Source organism: Nesoenas mayeri (assembly GCF_963082525.1).
Source record: "Nesoenas mayeri genome assembly, chromosome: 1".
Lineage (NCBI taxonomy): Eukaryota > Metazoa > Chordata > Aves > Columbiformes > Columbidae > Nesoenas > Nesoenas mayeri.
This window is the reverse complement of record NC_137541.1, coordinates 17056334-17080121: the sequence shown is the minus strand read 5'-3', so window position 1 is coordinate 17080121 and position 23788 is coordinate 17056334. Positions and strand designations below refer to the sequence as shown.

At 43.2% G+C, this 23788-nt stretch overlaps 1 protein-coding gene across 1 annotated transcript in view; it reads left to right on the top strand.

Moving 5' to 3' along the window:
- CELSR1 (cadherin EGF LAG seven-pass G-type receptor 1) overlaps positions 1–23788 on the top strand; it is a gene marked incomplete at its 3' end in the record, with an annotated part of 168072 nt that overhangs the window by 126539 nt on the left and 17745 nt on the right. Inside the window, exons 9-24 of the mRNA XM_080363807.1 lie at positions 2254–2420; positions 2847–3032; positions 3366–3479; positions 3795–3969; positions 4696–4837; positions 6862–6982; positions 8776–8959; positions 9758–9859; positions 11758–11852; positions 12180–12389; positions 14081–14264; positions 16521–16664; positions 17863–18064; positions 18402–18569; positions 20976–21102; positions 21634–21834. Coding sequence (XP_080219933.1) covers positions 2254–2420; positions 2847–3032; positions 3366–3479; positions 3795–3969; positions 4696–4837; positions 6862–6982; positions 8776–8959; positions 9758–9859; positions 11758–11852; positions 12180–12389; positions 14081–14264; positions 16521–16664; positions 17863–18064; positions 18402–18569; positions 20976–21102; positions 21634–21834 — 2522 coding nt within the window. The remainder of the gene's footprint in view (positions 1–2253; positions 2421–2846; positions 3033–3365; positions 3480–3794; positions 3970–4695; positions 4838–6861; positions 6983–8775; positions 8960–9757; positions 9860–11757; positions 11853–12179; positions 12390–14080; positions 14265–16520; positions 16665–17862; positions 18065–18401; positions 18570–20975; positions 21103–21633; positions 21835–23788) is intronic.

The following is a 23788-nucleotide window of genomic DNA, read 5'->3' as shown; positions in this document are numbered from 1 at the left end:
GGGGTCAGGTCCCATCTAGGTACGTTGGATGTGGCCACCAGCCTCTCCCTGGAGACCCCTGGTCCCAGGCATGGGGAAGGGCTGGGGCGAGGAGGGCGGTCAGAGCTGGCTGATCGATGAGGAGTTCTGTTCTGTTTTACTGGCTGGGAAAGGTGCACCCTGGCCCCGGGGAAGGGAGGGGAGTTGGGAGCAGGTGTGGCAAGGGAATGGTATTTGCAAGCACGGAAAGTCACCACTGGTGAGAAAAGAAGGTGGCTAATTGCCAGGCCAGTCCAGTTCTCCCAGGAGCCCAGCCGAAACACTTGCAAACAGCGTTCCCAGCCTCCAGCAGGTGTGAAGCCGCAAGGTTTGCATCCTGGCTCCGCTCTCCAGCGGCAGGCGGACTTAAAAATCTCAACAACTGTCTAGAAAACCACTAGCAAAGAAGTTGGAAGTTGAGGTTGTTGCGAAGGTTGGCATGGTAAAGGAGGAAGGAGAGGGCTGTTTTTTGCACATGTGGAGCAGGAGGAAATGATCCTGCTCAACACTAATGTCCTGGTTACTTTTATATTGATGTGGTGCCACGTGGGCTGATGTATTGTGCCCTGGCCCAGACAACCAGAGCTTTAGCATCAGATTAAAGTTCTAAGCAAACCAGGAGCATTGTGTCTGGTGGCAAACCATTGTAAATTGCTGTCTGGGTTTCAAGAGGAGGCTGAGCTTCAGTTGTTCCACCGTATTCTCTTGCTAGCATTCGTGGAGGATTGAGTGTGACTGCAAAGGAGAGATCAGAGCCTGGAGCAGGAGGGAGAGGGGTTACCCTTTGGAGCTGCCTGCACTTACCTCAGGATGGGGTGGTGGGGTAACCACACCTTGGAGAAGGGCAAGTGACATCTCTGGCTGGGCTAGTGATAGTCCACTAGTCACTGCCATCTTGTTTCTCACACATAGGGAGCTGAAGAGCTTGCACTTTCCTCCAGCCTCTGCTCCCCTCCCCCCACAGCCTTTCCCGTTATAGAGACCAGCAAGGCAGACATACCAGAATTTGGAGTTTGGGTTTTTTCATCCAAAAATGCAACTTCACATCAACCTGGTTCCACCTTCTGCTGTGACATCATCCCTTTACTGTTTTCTGAGGACTTGCCATTTTATAGTAACATGTACTCATTTGTACATACGTGATCTCTTCTACTACAAGAAAATCCAGAAGAGTCAGCAGGTATGGCAGTGTGGAGCAGAAGGGGAAGGAGACTGTGAAGCCCTGTCACCTCACTGACCATCCACATGAGGAGATGCAAGGCTGGGGGCCAATCTGTAGTGGTTGTTGTACCCAGTCTCTAAGGCATGCTTCTTTCAGAAAGCTGCCGTGAACTTCACCAGCAAGCCCTTGAGGACATCAGGCAGGGGCTGACTGCAGGTCCTGCTACAGGTTGCCACTCGTGGTGGTGCTGCTATATGAGGCGTTGCAAGTAGCGCAGAGCTCCCGCAGGTTAATTGGTGCTTCTAATCAGTGGAACCAACTAATCCGTGGTACTGTAGCTCCTGTTACCTGAGGTAACTACTTTAAAAGTCCAGAGGGTGAGTGTTCCCCTGTTTTCCATCAGCAAAGAGCTTTCCATTGAAGGCTGTCATCAGTTTCTCCCTGTAGGAGCTCTGTTTGTGCAAGGTTAGAGAGGAGGGCAACTCTTCAGCTGTCTCCTTGAGGTATTTAAGACAGGTGATTAAGGCAATTCCACACAAGCTTTCTCCCTGTGAAAAGGCTGCGTAGCTGAGACAGCTGAATAATCTGGCCCTGGAGTATTTATAATTAATTAATATTTCCTGTTGCCTCCCAGCCTTTTCCTCTGTGTTTAATCTGTTAATTAGAAGCAGGGTAATCAAGGGTATGTTGCAAACATCTGCAGCAAGTGTTGCCATCATACTTCCTCCTCTGTCCACCCACTCATCAGCAGAACTGTATCAGCAGACATCCTGAGCTCACCTTTCTAGGAACATCTCAGCTGTGTAACACCACAGCAGTGTGGGGGTGCTGCCTGTGAGAGTGTGAGAGCAGGCACTGAGAGAAGCTGCCTGCCCCGCAAGCACTGCTTCTGAATTTACAGCGTTGTCAGCTGCTTCACAGTAACTCCCCTAGACTGGCTCTTACTCCACAGTAGATTAAAAATAGCTCAGTGGAAGAAGATCTGTGCCATCACTATGGCATAGTATCAATTCTCCTCTTAACCTTTGTCCTGAAGGATATCAACTGTTTCTCTCCTGTCTTTTGATTTACAGCAATGCCTTCTCCTCAGCGTTTCAGTGGTGAAAGCATCATCATTTGGAGTGACCTTGACATTACCATCTCTGTGCCATGGTACATTGGGCTGATGTTCAGAACTCGGAAAGTCAATGGCATGTTAATGCAAGCCAATGCTGGGTCTGCATCCAAGATCAACATTCAGGTAAAAATGTGGCTGCCCTTGGTTAGAAAATAATTAAGAAATTCTCCCTCATCAGTGGATATGGCCACATGAACTACATAGCCTCATCCCCCCAGCTAAATGTACATCAATAGATACAAATGATTTCTTCAGCCTTCTACAAAGATCAAAAACCAATGATCAAAAGTTAATTGTAAAATTCAGAGGTAGTAGTGTTCATTAACAGAGATGCAGAAGAGGTGTCTTAATTGTTTTGAGTTTGTTTTTTTTTGTCAGGAGGGTAAGTTAGAGTCCAAAGTTATACAAGGAGTTACTGCAAGTGTTCCCTTCTTTACTGTTTGGGTTTTTCTCCTTTTGGGTTGTCTTAGGAAGTGTTATTATCTTGCCTCCTTCCACATCAAATACAAATACATAGAAATAAAATAGACATTATTTTTTTTTCAACAGATACTGAACAGCTACGTGCAGTTTGAAGTGTACAGTGGGCTGAGCCAGGTTGCTAGTTTGAAGATGAGCCAGTTACGAGTCAGTGATGGGGAATGGCATCATCTATTAATAGAGCTGAAGAGTGCTAAAGATGGTAAAGATATCAAGTACCTTGCTGTAATGTCCTTGGACTATGGGATGTACCAGGTAAGGCAGCATCATCACTTTGCCACTAAGCATTACAGAAGCGTTTGTAGGAGAAAGCAGGATAAAGCATTGTGGACAAATACTTATGCTGTGATCCATGTTCCACAGTGATTAGTGCCTAATGAAGTTATATTGATTTATTAAGTCTAATGATAAGCTGGTTTATGAAGGAGTCTGTAAAAAGCCACATTTGGATGTCTGTCTCCTCACTGCTTTTGTATTTTTTCTGTAATCTACTGTCAGCTACTGCGTGACTCCATCATGACAGATAGTAGGCTGCCTGTGTTACAAAGGATGATAGTGCTTCTTATCGATTGCCCTTTTTCTCAACAGAGCACTGTGCAGATTGGAAATCAACTACCTGGACTGAAAATGAAAAGCATCATTGTGGGAGGTGTCTCTGGAGATCAAGTCTCTGTTCAGCAGGGATTTTACGGCTGTATGCAGGTATGAAATGAAAAATGTAGCAACAAACTTTGAACTTTTAAGAAAATACCCGTGTGAAAATGTTGGGTTTTATTTTTCGTCCATCACTGAACATTTCTGTTTCCTCCATCAACATATCTAAGAATCAAAATATTAAATTCCACCCACTTTCCCAGGTGCAAATCTGGTCTTACAGGGGAACAGCGTTTGAAAAAAAATCTGGCTGATGTTTCTTTTCTTCTCTGATGTAGTCTCATGGATTAATGGAAGTAGTGAAACACATGGCACTGTATTCTGAATTGAAGACATTGAAAAACGATTGTTTTTTGTCACCAGGGAGTAAGAATGGGAGAGACATCGACAAATATAGCTACACTCAACATGAAACAGGCTATCAAGATCAACGTGAAGGAGGGCTGCGAAGTGGATAACCCCTGTGATTCCAACCCGTGTCCCCAGAACAGCTACTGCAGTGATGACTGGGACAGCTACTCCTGTGTCTGTGACCCAGGTAACCCAGTGACCATCCCATGCACTCATCCAGGGGCTGGATCACATCTTCATGCTCTCATCGAAGAGGAGCAGTGGCAGCAGCAGGAGGAGCAACATGCTTTCACAGTGCTCATCTTTCTATTCTTCCTCTTCCAATCAGTGTTATTATTCTCAGTCTTACCATAGCAGCTTTGAAACGGCAGTCATGAACTAAGGATCGTTTGTTCGAGGCAACGTATCAACCAGAGAGACAGTCTCTGGTCCAAAGGGCTCTTTCTGTGCTCCTCCTCTTTACTTTTCGCCTGTTTTCTTTTTCTTTTTTCTTTCTCTTTCCCAGCCTTTTCTGCTGTTGGATTTGAGTCTCACACCCTGCATCCTAATGGAGATACTTTGAATGTTTTCTCTGTTTTGGTGCATGTAGCCAGCACATGCTGTCAGCACCCAGCACAGTCACCTCCCATACACACAAGGAGAGAATACAAAACTATTTGTAACAGATGCCCTGAATATAAAACTGGGGACCAAAGGCACAAGGGTGCCTCAAGCATGTTAACAGACTGTCGAAAAGAACAGTCTTTTTTGCTGAGAGGGAAAAGAGAACTTTATTTCTGACAGTATCTCAGGGGGAATCTACTGTTCTTGAAGATGTGTTATTACTGTATGTGCTTAAAATAGATGGTCTTTTGGAGACATGCAAATCGTAAATTACAACAGTTGCTGTAATTTTATGACCTTGTCTCCCCAGGGTACTTTGGGAGAGACTGCGTTGATGTATGTAACTTGAACCCCTGTGAGCATGTCTCCACGTGTGTGCACAAACCCAGCTCATCCCATGGCTACACCTGTGAATGTGGACAAAGCTACTATGGACAGTACTGCGAGAGCAAGTAAGACAATTATTTTTGTTCTTGGTTTCTTGATCCTACCAGCTACCTCTTCTCTCAAGGCAGCAATCCTCCCTCTTCATTTTCTGCTTTGGTTAGCTTTCCTGTTATAATATGAGTGTTCATAGTAGATGGTATTTGCCGGCTCCCTGCCCTTTGGCATTCCTGAGCTTTCTTCCCGGAGACGAGGCAAACTTCCATATGCTCAGGGGCTGCTTTTCTTCAGCAGCAGCTCAGGGACTGGACCCATTGTGCTGTGTTACACAGCACTGCATCTGACCTGTCCCTTGTGGTGGGCTTTCCCTGAGGTTGTTCTGCATCTTTCCTTCAGCTCCCCCAGCACACACATGAGCGATGCACCCAGTCAGGTGGCCTGTGGCCAGATAAAATGGCTTTGCAGTTCAGGTCCAGTCCCAGGGCTGGCAAAAAGCCATCTCTTCTGGACAGCCTGGGAGGCCTGTGTCCTGTTGCTGTGTGGGAAAACATGCTGATTCCTTCGTAACCAGCTTCCTGGTCTCATATAAGCATTCAGCAACCAGCCTCCTCTTATTCCAGAGACGGCACTTTGATTTGCTGTAATATGGGCCATTCATGGTGTGCAAATGAAGTGCATTTGTCTGCCCATTTAGGAATAGCTCATGTGATGTTTCCTTCCTTTTGAAAACCACAAACCTCTTCCTCTGCCTTTTGTTGTGTGGGCTTGCAAATGTTGGCCGTGCTGTTGCCAGATTCATCTTTCATTCCTCTGGATTAGCAACGCAGAGACGTTGTCCCTTGTTGTTATCTGCTGACATCACGTCAAGTGCAGCATTGTGGTTTTTCATATAATAAAGCATAGAAATACAAACCTAGCAATTACCGTAAACAGAATTCTACATAGTTTTTGAAACAGATGGCAAACGGCTTTTCTTTCCTAAAATGAGCAGCAGGAAGGGAATTCCTTGTGCATTAGGGTGATCGCAGACTCAGCAGCGTCATCCTTGAGGCTATCACTTGACAAAGATTTCCAGCTAACAGAGACCTGGTCACTGCCCTGGCCCCTTCCCAGAGCTCTCCTTGCCAATACCAGTGTTGGGGAATCTGTGGGACAAACCTGCTCAGAAGCTCACCCAGAAGAAACAGAAACAGCGAGAACAAGGGTTATCCTTCAGCAGGGGTGGCTTTCAGGCTGCTGCACAGCTTTCGACAAGCTGTGCTGCCACACTCATATTCTGAATCATAGTCTTTGATTCACAATCTGGATCAAAGCTGACAGTCTTCCCTCTTCCGTGTCTCCAGCCACATGTGTCCTCTTCCTCCTCCTCCTCTTCCCCCGCTGTGGCAGACCAGGGCTTTTCAAACCCTGTGGTGAGCTGGCTGAGAGAGCCAGGTTGGCTGAAAGTGGTGACTTTCCTTTATAGGGTGAGCTTGCAGCTAGCTTTGCACCTGAGCTGGTGTCCCCACAGGCTGGACAAGCACTGCCTCCCACAGCAGGGCTGGGACACGAACCCGTGAAGGTGGGGACCAGGATATAAAGTGTTGGGGACCTGTACACCAAGGTTGTCTGTGGCAGCAGGCAGACCAGGGCATGGGCTCAGCATCCCCTGCCGCTGCCCGAGCTGTTGAAGCGCAGCACAACCCAGCACAGACTCTCCAGCCTGGGCCCATCAACACTTTCCCTGGCAGGGAATGGGACTGGTGGGACCAGTACCATTCCACTTGGCAGCGTGGGCCCCATCACACTCTGCCAGAGGAAAAAGCACTTTATTTGCTTGTACAGGTGTATGCTCCTTACATAGAGGAGCTAGTCATGAAAACATTTACAGAAGCATTCCCTCTAGGGTTTCATAGCACTGATATTCTTCATTTTCCTTTATTACAGTGTATATATATTTTTATATATAGAGAGAGTGATGGCTGCTGCAGCGAGGTACATTGCACTCTATAAGCTGATGGAGTTGAATGCAGATTTGACCCAAAGCTCTTTTTTTCCCACCTTTTAAGAGGAAGCTTAAAGAACTGTCTTTCAATATAATTTTCTTTTATAGGATTGACCTGCCTTGTCCCAGAGGCTGGTGGGGAAATCCCATCTGTGGCCCATGTAATTGTGAGACTAGTAAAGGGTTTGATTCTGATTGCAATAAGACCAACGGAGAATGCCGCTGCAAGGTAAGCAAGAGAAACCAGTCTTAAGTTGAAATTTCTTTAGTTTAAAAAGTTACTGTACCACTAATAACTGCAACAAGTGAGTATCTGAGACAAAGTACACACAGTTGTGTTTCGTATCATACATATGTGCGCAGTGCTGTTAATCTTTACCTAAAGCATTTTGCTGGCACCACCCTTCACAAAATCATGCTGTGCAGCTCTTATCTTATTTGCGTTTGGAAAGCCAAACCGAGAGGATGAAAGCCCGGCTCTGATCTCTCTGAAGTGCAGCCCTGTTTATCGAGGGAGATCAGACCTGGGTGCAGAGGAGTGCCGGTGCTGTTTTGTGTATCATAAGTGAATAATAGCCATGAAACACTCAGGCCAGCTGGGTGAAGCTCTCCCCTGTACAATGGCCAGCAAAAGGCCTAGCAGCTGGAGAGAGGTAAATAACACGAGAGGATAAATGCTTTCCTAAGTGCCAACTGTGGAGTTTATGAGGAATTTGCTACAGACAGGCAGGGACAGACAGGGGACATGGGAGGGGAGCTGCCCCACTTCTAAAGGTTTTACAAAGGACCCCTTACAATAGGTTTTACAATAGGCTTCAATGACATCAGAGGAGCTGTGCCTTTGCAGACCAGGGCAGCAAATCTGGCCCGCTATTGCTTTCCAAAATGCCAACAGGACACACAGCAACTGTTGGTTTAAATCAAGCCAGAGGGGTGCCAGCACCATGCTCTGTGTGCTTGCGTAATGCCTCAGATCAAAAGCATTTACAGATGTGATTTGAATACGTGATCATTGGTGGCTCTCCAACCTGTACGTGAAACATAAACAGACGGTGCAGGAAGTTTCCTTACTGGCTTGTTCATGCTGTACAAGAGTGGAATTGCAAAGCAGAGAAAACTGCAAGTCCTCCAAGAATAAGTTTGCTGGGCACTGGCAGCAAGTACATGAGGAGTAACATGGGCCCTCTGCCTGCACTGCAAGTGCTGGTCCAGACTCCAGGTCTCTGTGGCACAGGGCAGCCCAGCCAGCCCCCCAGTGTTCAGCTCTGCCTCTTTGTGTTGTGCTGGCTAACACAGTGTGCTTCCCATAGCTATTACATTTTCTGTTAATAGTAGTATCATTACTATCCTGTGGTTTGAAAATTACCCCCTTTATCATAGAATCATAGAATCATTTTGGTTGGAAGAGATCCCTGAGATCATTGAGTCACAGAATCACAGAATGTTAGGAATTGAAGGGACCTTGGAAGATCATCCAGTCCAATCCCTCTGCCAAAGCAGGAACACCCAGATGAGGTGACACAGGAGGGTGTCCAGGTGGGTTTTGAATGTCTCCAGAGAAGGAGACTCCACAACCCCCCTGGGCAGCCTGTTCCAGTGCTCTGTTACCCTCACTGAGAAGAAGTTTCTTCTCAAGTTTAAGTGGAACCTCCTGTGTTTCAGTTTGTACCCATTACCCCTTGTCTTACCATTGGTTGTCACTGAGAAGAGCCTGGCTCCATCCTCATGACACTCACCATAACCTAACCCTAGCACTAAACATCTACACATCTTTTAAACACTACCAGGGATGGTGACTCCACCAGTTCCCTGGGCAGCCTGTTCCAGTGCTTTACAACCCTTTCTGTGAAGCGTTGTTTCCTAATATCCAATCTGAACCTTCTGTGGCACAACTTGAGGCCATTTCTTCATGTCCTGTCACTTGCTAGGTTGATGCACATGCTGTTAGAACAGGATTTCAGAAACACAAGCAATTTGCAATACAAGCCAAATACCTTCTGTCTATAATTTTGTTTTTTCTAGGCAAATTACTACAGGCCCCAGAGCAGTGACACTTGCTACCCCTGTGACTGCTTCCCATCCGGCTCCCACACACGTGCCTGCGACATGGAGACGGGACAGTGTCCTTGCAAGCCTGGCGTCATAGGGCGGCAGTGCAACCGCTGCGACAACCCCTTTGCTGAAGTGACCGTGAAGGGCTGTGAAGGTACCTCCTGTCCAGCCAGTGCTGCTGCTCAGCTGGGCTGTGCGGTATCAGGGCCGCCGGCGGGGGGACACAAGGGGTCACGCAGCCATGGCCATGCAGCATCCTGGGGCACATGTGAGCCCAAAGAGGTGGCTCCACCAGGAACAATGGGAGCTGCAGCAGCCTAAACTTGGACCCCCTCCACCTAAATCTGTGCCAGTATGACTCACAAGGGCTGGAGATAAATAAAAAAGCTCATGTTTCTTTAATTTTCATCAAATGGAAATATAGCTAGCTGGGCCGGGGGGGCAGAGGGCAGAACACTAATCCTAATTTTGTTTGAAACCTGAGGTATCTGCCTGTGCAGCATTGTATTGCTGTGCTGAAGAGGTAGGCGAGAGCCCTCACGCCTTCTGCCTGCAGAGGCAGCACCACACAGCCCAAGCCTTTCTGTCCCGTCCTGCCTGTCCCACCTTTCCTCTCATCCACCCACCCTCCTGTGATCAGCACAAAGCTGCTGCAGCAGCCGTCTCGCCACAGTGTGTGGGTGAAATGAAGGGGAAACGTTTTCCCACAATAAAGGAGCAGGCAGAGATAGGCAGAGCCAAAATCCAGAGCCCCATAATCATCCTGGGCTCTCCTCTGCCTGTACCTGTCTGCCCGCGCTGCTGGATGAGGAGCAGCTGACAGGTTACCACTGGGAGGGCATTGCAGATGACTTGGGAATTGCAGGAAGGTCCTTTGGGCAGGAAGAAATATCTCCTTGTTGTGATTTTTATCTTGTTAGAAAAATTGCATCATTTTTTTTTCTGTTTTCAGTAATTTATAATGGCTGTCCCAAAGCTTTCGAGGCTGGTATTTGGTGGCCACAGACCAAATTTGGCCAGCCAGCTGCTGTGCCATGTCCTAAGGGATCAGTGGGTAAGTTCCCTGGGTAGAACATTAACTGTTTTATCTACATGCATGTTTGAGGGGAAAAACAGAGAAAAAAAATGTGTACATAGGGAATGGTGTTAATTCATTTAGTCTAGAGATTACAGCATAGCTCATGCATATCATGAGCAGAAAAGTTTAGCTAGCTGAAACTCAAGCATTGTTAAAATACATTTGGAATAGTAGCAAAAAATAAGTACAAAAGTGCAGCAGATAAACGCATCTAAAGAACAGAAAATCTGTATCTGTATTTAAAAGAAAAAAACACAATCCAGTTTTCTGTTTACTCTATCAAGCAATTCTTATACATGTAACTCTTAGTTTCTAGCGACTTGCACATGTTCTTTAGTGATACAGCTCCTCTGGGCAAAGATAAAAGGAGGAAAATCATTTATGTGATGATTACTTTACTAGCATTGCAGGCTAATAAAGCTAAGAGTTACAACAGAACTTCCATTTTTCCACTCAGCATCTTTTCTCTAACCCATAATTCAGGCAGCTGAATAATGCATTTTATGAAGCACAAGAGCTGTGTCGTTTTGTACAGCAAACAAATGACAATCTGCTTTTCTCACATGTCCCTGAAAATGTTCATCAGGTTATTGAGTTTACAATCTTTTCCGTAGGCTGTTCTGTGGGAAATGAGACCTCTACCTCATTTCTGGGCCTGATAACTCTCTGCTGCAAGCGCTCCTCAGGCTCAAGGGGTTATAAATGGTTGTGTGACTTCCCCAAATATTACTGAGAGGAGGTCACTGCCTGTAGGTGTGCAGAAGATTTCTGGTCAAACAAGCTCTTGTTCTGAGCATTTTAGGGGATAGAATATTATTATAATAATATATTATATATTATATTATTATATTATTATATTGTTATATATTATTATATATTATATACTATATTATATATAGTATAGATTATATTATTATATATTATATAATATGATAATATGATAATAATAATATTGAAGTGAAGAATATTTACATTATTAAGCACTATGAAGTTGAACTAAAATAAGTTTTCTGCACTGTGCTTGTGGTTGACAGCAGTGTCTCTTCTAGCAAGTAGGCTAGCAGGCAAGGGTACATATAGGAATTGCAAACTTTAAGGGCATTTTACAGCACATTCAAAAAAGTAAACCTTATAGTATGAATATTCAAGCTAAGAATCTGAAGCTTAATTGTATTTGCCTAATCATGGAAGAGAAAGAATATAATTAGATACTATTCAATTAATTATAATTCGTAGACACACACAAAATGTTATGTGCAAGTTAACTAGCACAATGTAAATTTTGAATTTGATAACATGCAATTCACCGTGAACGATCCACAACCGAGAAGATGATTTGACAAATAGTACAAAATAACAGGCTAAATTAAACGGTAAGCTGCTCACAGACCATTGACAAGAGGCTAAAGGCAATTATTGTACACGTTGGCTGAAGTGTTTCCCATATGCAGCATGCGAAGGTGCTGGCACGTTTCGACATGAAGACAGCACTTGTCCAGGGGGTCTTCCTGTACAGGCTGTTGCACAGGAATCTGAGCAGGGATATGTTTTCAGAAATGTTTAGGAAGTGCACAGTCTTTCTCATATTTGGTATCAATAAATTGCTGAATTCATTTGAGAACGTTAGGGCAGTGAGGCTGAGAGCGGTTGGGCAGATATTGAAGCTTGCCTAACTTTTCTCTAAAGCCTGGGGTAAATGATTCACGAAGATTAGTAGGATTTAACTTTTCTCAGACAGGAAAGTGAAATATGTGCATAACTCTAAGAAACTTGAAGATGTAGGAAATCTGAAAGCCTAGGATAATTGAAATCTATGAAGACTTACCCAGCACAATTCAGAGCGTTATTTACCATTAACACTTAATTTCCTTCAGGAAATGCAGTTCGCCATTGTAACATTGAGAAGGGCTGGCTACCTCCTGATCTTTTCAACTGCACAACCAGCACTTTTGTGGATCTAAAAGTCATGGTAAGCCATGTTTTATTGGTTTTGCCTGTATTTTGTAAATTATCATCAATTCAGACTCCAGTTTGATATCCCCGCACTGTATCTTTTGACTTGAGCCCCATGTGGTTTTTTTGGTTCTCAGTTACATTTTCCATTGAATTGTCCTGTCCTCCTTTTCTCAAGACAAACACGATTTTGATCAAACAACTCCGTGCCAAAAATCCTTAAATTATGATTGTTTTTGTAAATGTGCCAAAAATCCCTAAATGGTGATATTTTTGGTAACTAGAATGAAAAAAAAAAAAAAGTTACATCATTAGGTTTTGTTTTCCTTCTTGTCTAATTCAGAATGAGAAGTTACACCACAACGAGACCAAATTGGATGGTGACAAAACCATACGAATCGTGAGAGTGCTGCAGAATGCCACCAAATACACACCCAGCTTGTATGGCAACGATGTGAGGACAGCATACCAGATGATGATCCGGGTCCTCCGATATGAGAGCCAGCAGCAAGGGTTTGACCTGGCAGCCACAAGGGACGTGGAGTTCAATGAAGTAAGAGATAACTACATACTGTGCTGAGCCCTTACAGTTCCCCATAAAAGTTTTATAACAATGGATAATTAAATTTGTCTTCGACCAAAGTGGAGTGAATATAATGTAGTTGCTTAATATGTTTCACAAATTAGACAGTCTTCTCAGTTTAGAATGGGAAGTTGGTTATAGAGGCCTAACATTTTAGATGCAGCAGATTTCAAGAGATTTGGGTTTTCCTAAGGAGACACTGTGCTGACAGACTTGCACCTGCGGGCTGTGGAGGGAGTGAATTCCCCCATTCAGAGAGAAGAAACTTCATTTTTAGCATGTTTTGTTAAGTAAAAGCAAGAACAATAAGTGAAAAAAATGCTTAGAAACCTCTGCTTTAATTTATTATTCTCTGCACTTGGCACTGAAACCCATACAAATGATGTTTTCAAGAACTCCCTAAATATTTTTAGGATAGGTCAGGAATTTGAAAAATAATGAGTAAAAACAAGGTAACATCCCAGACTGAGAGAGCACAAGAGGAGAAGGAATTCTTTTTTTTTTTTTTTTTAATAGTTTCAGGTAGAAACCTGAAAAATGGATAATAAAAAAAATAAATAACATTCACAAACACCAAGGAGCCAAGTACAATAACATTCACAAACACCAAGTACAGCGTGTGTCTCCTGTGTTCCTGGGGAACCGTGTAGTGCTTCTCACCCTAGATAAAAGTGACCATACTGGCAGCCTCTTTTATCTCAGGTACAGGCTCACAACATCAGACAGTACTTAGAGAATACAGCATCTTACCCATCTTCTTCTAAATGAAGCCTAAATATTTGCCTTTGCTATTGTAGGGTTGGAGGTTATTAGTTCCTACCATCATTTATGCAAATTTTACCTTAGTTAGGAATTAAGTTTTGACACAACAATATAGTTCATGTGTAAACCAAGATTAAAAACTTCTTAGTGCCTTTCCCATTTAAACCATTTAAGACTCTCTTTTGGAGTCTTCCTCCATTCAGTCTGGGGGTCCCTTTGGATATTCTTGTAAGAAAGGGCAGAAGGGGCAGGTCCTCAGCTAGAATTTCCATTTTAACACCGTTTGTAAGCAACATAAAAATGGGAGGAGAACAACATAACTGAAGTTTTCTTATAAATCTTCAAGTTTTTATGTATCAGTTAATATTTGCTCTTGTCATTCTTCACCATGTTAGTTGTCCAGGAATCAACAAATTAAAAAATGAAAATCTAAATAAAAGAGAGGAATATTGCTATCTTATGGCTTTCTTTTGATTTTTAACATATCACATTATTTTAATTTCTTTGTGGCCATTCTTCAGCCTACATACCAAAGATTCTGCTTTTGTTGTCTCTCATTTCTCTGAGACAAAGAAAATATGGTTAAGCTTTCCTTCTGCATTTTCTTGCTACGTTTCCTGTCATAAAGGGGAAAGAAAGTAGGCAGTTCTCTTACAACCTCCAACTTCGGCTTACTTTGCTCATAAAAAGTTTGGAGGGATTTTCTTTATGTAGCAAAAAACCCTCAAGGTGAGTAACTGGTGTGCATATTTTCATACGGCTGCAGCAGAACATGCCTGCATTAAAATATTTCATTAGATGCTCACCTGAGGCAGTAATGCCAATCATTTTCAATATTCCTCACTTGAAACCCAGCACTTTGTTTGCTTCATAATTTAGGCTTGTACTTTGTTTCTCAGAATATTATCAAAGTGGGTAGTGCTCTACTGGACCCCAGCAACAAGGAGCACTGGGAGCAAATTCAGCGAACAGAGGGTGGCACTGCTCATCTGCTCAGGCACTATGAGGAATATTTCAACAACGTGGCCCAGAACATGAAGAAAACCTACTTGAGACCTTTTGTCATCGTTGCCCCTAACATGAGTGAGTATTTCTGTTGAAAACTGCCTTTTTTATTAGGGCTTTAAAAATGTACTAGATATAGGTACTAGTTGTTTGCTTTAGTAGTGCCCACGGAGAAACAACATACTTGGGTTTTCTAATCTGATCAGTGCATTCATTTCAAGTCAGTTGCCATGGGGGGTCTCCTGGGAGATGCCTGGTCTGTTTTCCCTCTGGGCTGTGCCACTGCTCTGCGTGGCATTTTGTTGCAGCTGCAGTAGTATACAGGTGGTAGGAAGGAGAAAGTTGGTAAGTAAAGGTAATGCCTTTTGAGACCACCTAGCTGAACAGAGTAAATCATGTTTTTGAAAGAATCACACCACCACCACCTGAAGAATTACTGCAGTACAAGAAAAAAACCCTACTATTGATCATATACCTCTGATTTTCACATGCTTTCCTATGCTGGAACCTATCCAGAAAATCATCTTCTGTAGAAATTCCTGTGGTGAAAGGTATTTTCTCAGAATCACCCATCCAAGCCCTCAAACACCCTCTAAGCCTTTCAAAACCTATCGTAAGAGCAAATTCCTTGGGGTCCAAAACTTCCAGAATGGGTCAAAGCTGAGAAGGAAATGTCAGACATACTCAGATACTTTCCCCACCTATTCCAGTAAATGCCTCCCCTCACAAGCAGAGGGCAGTTCCTGCACTTGCAGGACTGTGACACTTCACCAATGTCCCCACGGTCAATGTGCAAGTGAAGCACAACCACAGCCTGGTCGGTCTCTTTCCCCATTTTCTCCCCTGCCCTCTCTGTTCCATTTTCTCCCCAGCACCAACACCGTGAGCAGGTCGGGGGTTGGTGATGATCCTGCTCTGAGCGGGCGCTGAGGCTGAGCTGGGTGACCTGCACAGGTCCCTCCCGAGCAGCTTTGCTCTCTGGTTTTTCTTTCAGAGGTGGTCTGAATTATTATCAGCCTGAACTTGTATTTAGCTTTTTAAGCTACTGCTATTATTTTAGACCTGAAGCAGGGTTTATATGCCTAAAACCCCGTCTTATTTTCCCAACTACACCCATTGGTTTAAGAAGTGAATTTACTTTTGCCTACAGACCTTCTCCTGAGAGTGCTTCATGTCCACGGTCACAAGGGCATAAAAAGCAAAGGCATGAGACATTCAAGCTACAAAGTTTATAAAGCCCTTCATCAACACCATTGGGGGAAGGATTATTGTTGAACTAAGCCAAACTGAAATACTTTGATTTCTGTTTAATAAACCAGAACATTTCCTTTTGATTCAGGACTATCAGAATGAAAATATTTTTATCCTCACACTCAGAAAAAAAAATACGCTCAGTATTTTTACCAAACTGAACCAAGATGAAAACAAAAACCAGAATTTCTTGCAGGTTGTAAATTGTGATTTTTTTCTACCAGCTCTTCCTGAGTAAAAAGGCATGAGGTTGGGAGGGATGAGGCAACTCGGGCCTGAAAGAGGCCTGTTTTCCTTTGAACAGTTTTTCCAGGTGAACATGGTGTTAATGGAGTTTCCTAATGGCTCATCTGGGAGTTATTTAGAGACTAGGAAAGGAGTGGGAATTTGCAGATCTTAACTTGGATATTTCTTCATATAGAAACTTGCAGTGGATCACAGCTTTCAGTGTAGGGTTACCCCCAGGACTTCCAGCTTCTCACTTTTATTTGAACACCTAAATTGGCACTCAATGACTTCTCTGAAATTGGAGAGTTCAAGCCAACTCAGCTGCTTTTAAATATTTTGGCAGTTAGACAACAGGCAGAGCTGATGAGGTGAACCAGAGAGGAGCTGCTAGTGTAGAGGAAGGAGAACTGGAGGACTAAGGAGTAGTCCCGGGTAAAATCCAGGTTATTTTCCTTGCTCAGCTGACTCTACCATTTAACAGAAGTAGAACTATATTTCTGAAGCAGCAGATTTAGTCTTTCCTACAAGAAGCATGTCTGAAATTGGAACATGCCTCTTCTGTATTTCCAGTGTTTTCAGTAGTATTTTTCTAGTATGATATACTGTCTTGTGAATTCCTTTCCACTGCAACATAAATTTATAATTTGATAAATGTAGCATAATGCTGGCACATAAGCTTTGGATTGTCACTTAAGGTATTAATTGAGATAAATTAAATTTGACTTTGTATTTTGGAGTTTAGATGTCTTCTCTGCATTGTGCAGGTATTTTAACCTTTCAATCCTATTTCATTTTTTCACAATATCATATTTGAAAGCATTGAAGTTAATTTTGTGGGATCTTTTTTTTCCCTAGTTATTGCTGTTGACATCTTTGACAAGTCTAATTTCACGGGAGCTAGAATACCACGATTTCATGAGATTAAAGAAGATTATCCAAAAGATCTGGAGTCGTCTGTTGTCTTCCCTGATACTTTGTTCAGACCCTCAGACAGGAAAGGTAAAACCCTTCTGCTGCCGTTCGGAGGGCAATTTTGACGAGCTCCCAAGGAGCGTGATTAATCCTCTTGCAGCGGAGCGGTACGAGGGTGAGAACGGGGAAACCGTCTACACAAGCGAACATTATTTAGGGCTGCAGCAGCTGCGCATACTTGTGAGGCATTTTGCCTGCCGGCAGCGGTGGGAGCGCGGGGGTCTGCGTAACTGGCTGTACCTGTCTGTCAGGTCTCGCTCATGGCCCCTCCAACCCTGTCAAAGCGGGAGACGCACTCTGTGTCCGTTCCCACCAGGATGGGGTGGGACAGGATGGCTGCCCGGAGCCTGCAGCCCCACAGCCACCTGCCTCTGGTCCTTGCAGAGATGGAGGGAGCTGGGGTGAGAGATGGAGAATCCAAACCTGGGAGCAGAGCCATGTTATCAGAACTAGACAGCAAATAAAAGGTCTTGAGCTGTGCAGGGAGATGGAAGATGAGGGAGAATACGTGGGGAAGTACCTGCTTCCCGGCGTCTCTGATGTACCGGAGATTGCTGAGTTACCTTGGGCAAGAGGAAAGAGAGAGGCTAACCCAAAGTGCAGTTATAATACACATACCATGGCTGAATATCCTCCAAATGGGGAAACAGTAACACTTGTGAAAAGAACACATAACAGTGAATAAGCTAATACATCTTTATGGCTTTGTCGTCAGAAATAGGGCACCTGCTTATATGACCTGTGTCTTTCCTGTAAAGAAAAAGCGAATGTGAATTTTAAGAGATACTGCCAAAACTGAAAGCTCAATATATAAGAGAATTAGCAGGGAGAGCACCCATGTGACCAGTTGTTATAACACTAGCTTTGCCATATATAAAAATATATGCAATTTAATATCATGCCTATTGTTTTAAGGTTCTCCTTAAATCATGCACAGAGTATTTATTTCCTAATGGATCTTCTAGCTTAGAAATGTCTTATTTTCTAGCTAGGCTAAATGATTATTTATGGTTTGATGATTATTTGATTGTCACCTATATAACTGTGAAATGAGCTAAAATTTTATTTAAAATATCAAATATAACATTAGGAGCATGCTCAATGCTGTGAGCCTAGAGTTATAACAACAGTCACATCTCTGTATCTTTGCAAAGTAAAATTGCCAGTTTAAATGGTAGCTCCAAAGTTTTTTGGAAATAATTTAATATTTGTGTTAATTCCATAGCAGTGCCTACAATGAAGCCTTCAAACCAAAAAATGTCCTCTAAGGTGAACAGTGATGTTCTAAGCCCTGAGAACACCTTTGCAAAGAGAAAGAAGCGACACCCAGATGACTCCACACATCATACTGTTGCCATGGTCATTATATACCGATCCCTGGGACATCTCCTGCCTGAAAACTACGATCCTGACCGAAGAAGCTTGAGGTAAACTTCAAACCTGTCTGTGAGTTGTGCAGACCCTTTCTTCCACTTGCTCCGAGTGTGCAGGGGAGGCAGACCTGCTTTTCTACTGGCTAAATGTCACCTGTGCTGCAGTTGTCACCGCAACTCTGTCTCTTGTCCTCCTCTGGCACGCTGTGGGAGAACAACCACGTCAGGAGTGCCAGCAGCTTTTGGAAACACAGTTGTGCAGAAGGCTGATGGTGCATCTACTTCGCTTTCTGAGTGGCAGCAACTGGAAATCTTTTACTTGCCGAACCTACCAAATCAGTGCTTTGCATTTTAACGCTTAGGTCACCATACAATTTTTCTCTTTCTGCAGATTGCCAAATCGTCCTATTATTAACACACCTGTAGTGAGTACAGCCGTTCACAGTGATGGGGAGATTCCTCCCAACCTGATGGAAAAGCCCATCATCGTGGAGTACTCCATGCTGGAAACAGAGGAGAGAACAAAGCCAGTCTGTGTCTTCTGGAATCACTCCATCACGTATGTATCCTGCTTGCTTTAGGGCTGTGCCTGGCATCTGTCTCAGTAGCAAGGAAGTTCTGCCCAGGACAATAATTCTGGAGGAAAACCCATTTCGCTCAGTTTATTCAACTGGCAACTGATTCCTGGTGGAACAGAGCCATGTAGTCACTTCCCTCCAACCTGAGAAAATGGAAATAATCATCATAACTCGTCAAACAAAGGATTGGCCATGTGATTTCTAACAAACACAGTGCTATCATGTCTTTCTGCAGGGTTCTTTTTCACCCAGCAATAATAAATCTCACGATTTCCTTGTATTTGCTCATGCTTTTGGCCCACAGATGTATATCTGGACAGGCATAGTCCAACTCCAGTGCCTGAATTCGTGGCTCATCTGAGGTCCCTAGGTCAGGACTTTCCTTGCCCCGTGCACTCTTTTTAGGAGGGCATCTCCAGGAGATTATTCGGTTCTTACATGGGCCGCATCTTCTGTTACACTCTAGTGACTATGGACAAAGTACATGGCAAGCAGGCACCCACTCTTGATGCCTCAGCCAGGGCCAGTACAAAAAATTACACAACAAAGTCTTTGTGTTGGTGCGAAGGAGGACGGAGGTTTTGCAGATGAAATTATATGAGTAAGGATTATAAATTTTGGAATCAAAAGTCAACCCAAAGGCGTTTACACTGATAAGAAGAAACTTGCCTTCCATTAGCTATTATGGATTTGCTTTCATTTGTTTTAGTGAAAAATTAAAGGGAGGGGAAATACCTTCTTTGGGACATTAGACCTCTTCCAGTTTTTTGGAAGCAATCCTAATATATAAGCAGAACATAAGCAAAGAGTATTTGACTCTCTAGGAGGGAAGTGTGAGGGAAAAGATTGAAAATTCTGAAAATGGCTCATTTAGGTCTTTTGTATTCAGTAAAGTTAAAGATACAGACATGTTTTTCTTGAAAATGTGAAAAATCTTAAGAACTGTATATTCTCGCAAGTGTTTTGTTGGCTTTATGGCATTGTGGAGACAGCACAGTCCTGTTGGACGTATTTCAAGAGTGTGGATAAAATGAAAGAAAATGTGTTGAGAGGTAACTGCATGCTTTATATGTTATGATTTCACAATATTGTAACTTATATAATGCAATTTTCAACCATAAAACCAGGTGTATAATGAGAGGATCGTATTGTCTGCCCAGGGTAAGGAATAGCTGTTCCTCATTTCCTAATGATCCAAAAACTCTAATAAACCTATGGAAAAGTCCATTAAAAGGCAATATCCAGTGCTGGAAATAAAAGAGCAAACTAACCCAGGAAATGTTTGCCTCCTAGTCAAAAGCTTCAGGAGATTATATCGTTGAAAGGATTGAAGATGCAAGAGAAATCTATTATGTTTGCAATAATAAACTCCTCTATTTGCCTGCATGTGTAGTGGTGTAATTGCTGCTATGTACAGACGATTCTGCCAACTATGAGGGAATGGCAAATCCTTTGCAATAAATTTTTAAACATCGTATGGGCTTGAATAACTCATTAGCTCTAAAGTGATTCATCTATTAGCTATTTGCTGGCAAATTCAATGGCATTGTTGTCTGTGTTATGTCTTCATACAGCCACAGTTAAAAAGCAGCTCTTAAACTGCATGTAATGAAAGAATTTTTTAGAAGTGAGTACTTTTCAAGAGAAAGTGATATTAAAACTGTTTAACAAATATTTTATTGCTGAATGAAAAAGATGTCCTGTCATCTCTAATTAAAAACTCTTTCAGTAACTACAAGACTATTTTTATTACTCATTAAATTCAGAATAGAATAATTAATAATACTCATACAAAATAATTCCTGAAGTCACTGGACTTAACCAAGGCTGCACAGGGAAGAATTTTTAAGGGAGCAGTACCTCCTCAATGTTAATACAAGAGATATCCTGATATGAAATATTATTTACTGGTTTTAACCTTTTCTTGTGTACTTTTCAGAGGAAAACTCTAACAAAATCACATTCCTGCTGAAACATATTTCACATAGGAGCTCTACAAGTAGTGTCTACATCTAGGGAAACAGAGATGCCTCGAAAACACGTATCTCTCTGCATTTTTGGTATTTTCTACCTTTGTTACACCAGTTTGCTCTGTGCAATCACTTCCCCCTACTGCTTGTGTGGTTACTGACCCAAAAGCAATTTTTAAAATATTTTTTTGAACTCAAAATTGATTGTTAGAAAACCACAAAATCTGGCTGTCAAATCCAGGTGTCATACCAGAAACTGCTTCAACTGAAGGCTTTTAAAATTGATTATATTCTTTCAGGCAGGTGGCTGCTATAAATATTTCTGTCCTCTCTGGTTATGGAGCAAGAGCTGCAATAGCAGCGGGAGGTGAGGGGAGGTCAGAGGACAGCTCTCAGAAATGCCTTTTTTCCCCACAGGATTGGCGGGACAGGTGCCTGGTCCTCCAGAGGATGTGAGCTGTTTTCCAGAAACCACAGCCACGTCGCTTGCCAGTGCAACCACATAACCAGCTTTGCTGTCCTGATGGACATTTCGAAACGAGAGGTGGGTGATGTCAGGCTCGTGGTTTTCGAGGGCTTTGGTTTTCAAAGACTTTGATTCAGAGCTTGAGCTTTGAAGGTGACTCACAGCGTTGTCAGCAGATGGATCCCATGTTGCAGCACGTCGGGACCATGTTGCCCCTTGCCTGACAGTGCCTGCCATTGGGTCTGCTCAGAGGAGCTTCGTACCTGGCCGGTGCACGGCATAGCTGGCAGTGCAGAACTGCGCCAGGCTGTGCTGCAGAGCAGGGAGCAAGACAAGGATTACAAACACATGGTAGTCGTGGCATCACTTGATACAGGGTCCGTCTAGAATTACACTAGCAGGGACAAAGACATAAACACCATAGGTCTCTCTGGGCGCTACCCATACACACTCAACATGTTGAGTGATTTAAGAGGTGGCATCGTCCACTCCTTGTTGGTCCTAAAGCAAATCTCCATGAAAACATAGACATTCCAAGTAGTATATAGAAAGGAAAGGGGAAGGGGGAAGGGAAAACTCGTGATGGTCCTGTCACTCTGTCTTTTACAGAATGGAGAGGTGCTTCCTCTGAAGATCGTCACTTACACAACTGTATCCATCTCGCTGGTGGCTTTGCTGATCACCTTCATACTGCTGGTCCTGATCCGCACGCTACGTTCCAACTTGCACAGTATCCACAAAAACCTAGTGGCTGCCCTTTTCTTCTCTGAGCTTGTCTTCCTTATTGGAATCAACCAGACTGAAAACCCGGTAAGAGTTACTCTGTACTTGTTGCTAGCTTTGTCAGGGTGTTCCTGCTACGACTTTTATGACTACAACTACTTGCATCTGTTTCACTTTCTTTTCCTCTACTTGGCCTAAAGTAGAAAACTTGAAAAATGTCAGACTTTTAATCGTAGAATCATTTTGGTTGGAAAAGACCTTTAAGATCATCGAGTCCAATCATTAACCTAGCACTGTCAAGTCCACCTCTAAACCATGTTCCTAAGAACCTCATCTGCGTGTCTGTTCAGCACCTCCAGGGATGGTATATATAGTCTTGTGCATTTTACATGATTAATAACAATGCCAGGAGGTAGGACTGTATCATATTTTCAGAGAATATATGACAGCAGCCCTGCTGAAGGCTTATCCCAGGAGCTGAACCCTGAATACTGATTTCTTACTTCCTTTCCATGAGAATGTTTTCTGTCTTGCTTTGTTTGTTCAGTAGGAGGCTCTCCAGTTTCTCCTGCAGCAGGTGCCTCACAAGCCCAAACGGCTCCTGGTGTTGACTGGTAGGTTGTCAACTACGTGTTGCTGTGCAAGTGCTAATACGCATGTTGCACAACCACCATGGCCATTCTGGAGAAGCCTCTTGCCAGGCATGGGACAGCTTGCTACTTCCAAGAATCAGTAGGAAACCTGTCACTTTGCTTTGTGCCTTCCAGGCACAGCGATTGTTGGCTTCAGCCCCTCATAACTGTTGCCAAAGGTTAGTGCAGGCACCTCCAGCCTTGTGCATGTCAAGAATTGCAAGCTACAAATGCACTGAATATGAGATATACACCACACATGAAGTGTGTATGTTCTGTACCTAGGACCTCATTGCTATCTTAACTATGTAGCATTATGTGTAGTATTGCTGCTAATTCTTAGTAGCTCCCATCTCAAAAGTCATGGTTACCATGCAGTCAGGTAGGAGACAAGCAGGCAAGGATTCCAGCACTGCCAAGCTTCACAGTCACCTTTACCAGTCAGTAGACAGGTAGGTGATGACATGCAATAAGAAGTATCTCTTTATCAGATATGAATAATATTCAAAATGTTAGTGTAGGGATTATCTGGACACTCCGAAGAAAATGCATATTCTGTAAATTTTTTACTGTACATGTTTCAATCTAAATTTTGAGAGGGAAGCAAAATCTTGAGGTTAAAACACACACAACAAAATTGTCCATGTTGATTCCACATTGTCCAAGCAGAAGGAATTGAAGAAAATGCCCACTTTAAATGGGTGTCATCACCGTTATTGTAACGGTACCGTTGTGCCTGATCATGTAGCCTCACTGTTACGTATATAAAACTTGAGCTTAAAGAGTCAACCTAGATTCCCAAATCCATTTGAGCTATAACATGCATTTTAGAAAGTATCTGACCTTGACTAGAGATGTGGTGTGATGGCAGAGTCCCTTACCTCTGTTAGTGTAAGGTGTCGTAGTGCCTCATCCCAGTTAAACATGCTGTCACATTTTGTCTAATTTTAACTTCCAGTACCTGGGTGCTGTCAAGAGCTTTTCTTAGTAAATTTGAGAGACCTCTCTTATAAAAATTGTCTTCTCAAGAAGCCTCTGTTCAATAGCATTTCTTTTGGAAAACGAAATAAAATTAAGCTGCTTAAATTCTTCAATTTCGAAGATTCAGGTTATTCTGTTCTCTTTTTTCTGGGCTTTCTTTCCCCACTTTACCTTTTGGAAAATTATGAATGCTAAACTGGACGAAGTTCTCCAGCTGGTAGTGTTGCTTCTTGTCCCATATTCGATATTGCTGTGCACCAGGAACTCCAGTTATCTGCTGCTATGATGAGGTCTTCTGCAGTGACCTGCCTGCTGGGATATGGTCTCACATCATGTGTAACCCATTTTGTCTTTGTTTCATAATGTATGAGTTTGCATATTAAAATAACTTTGTCTGAATGAACCCACCTTGCCAACCAATCCACAAC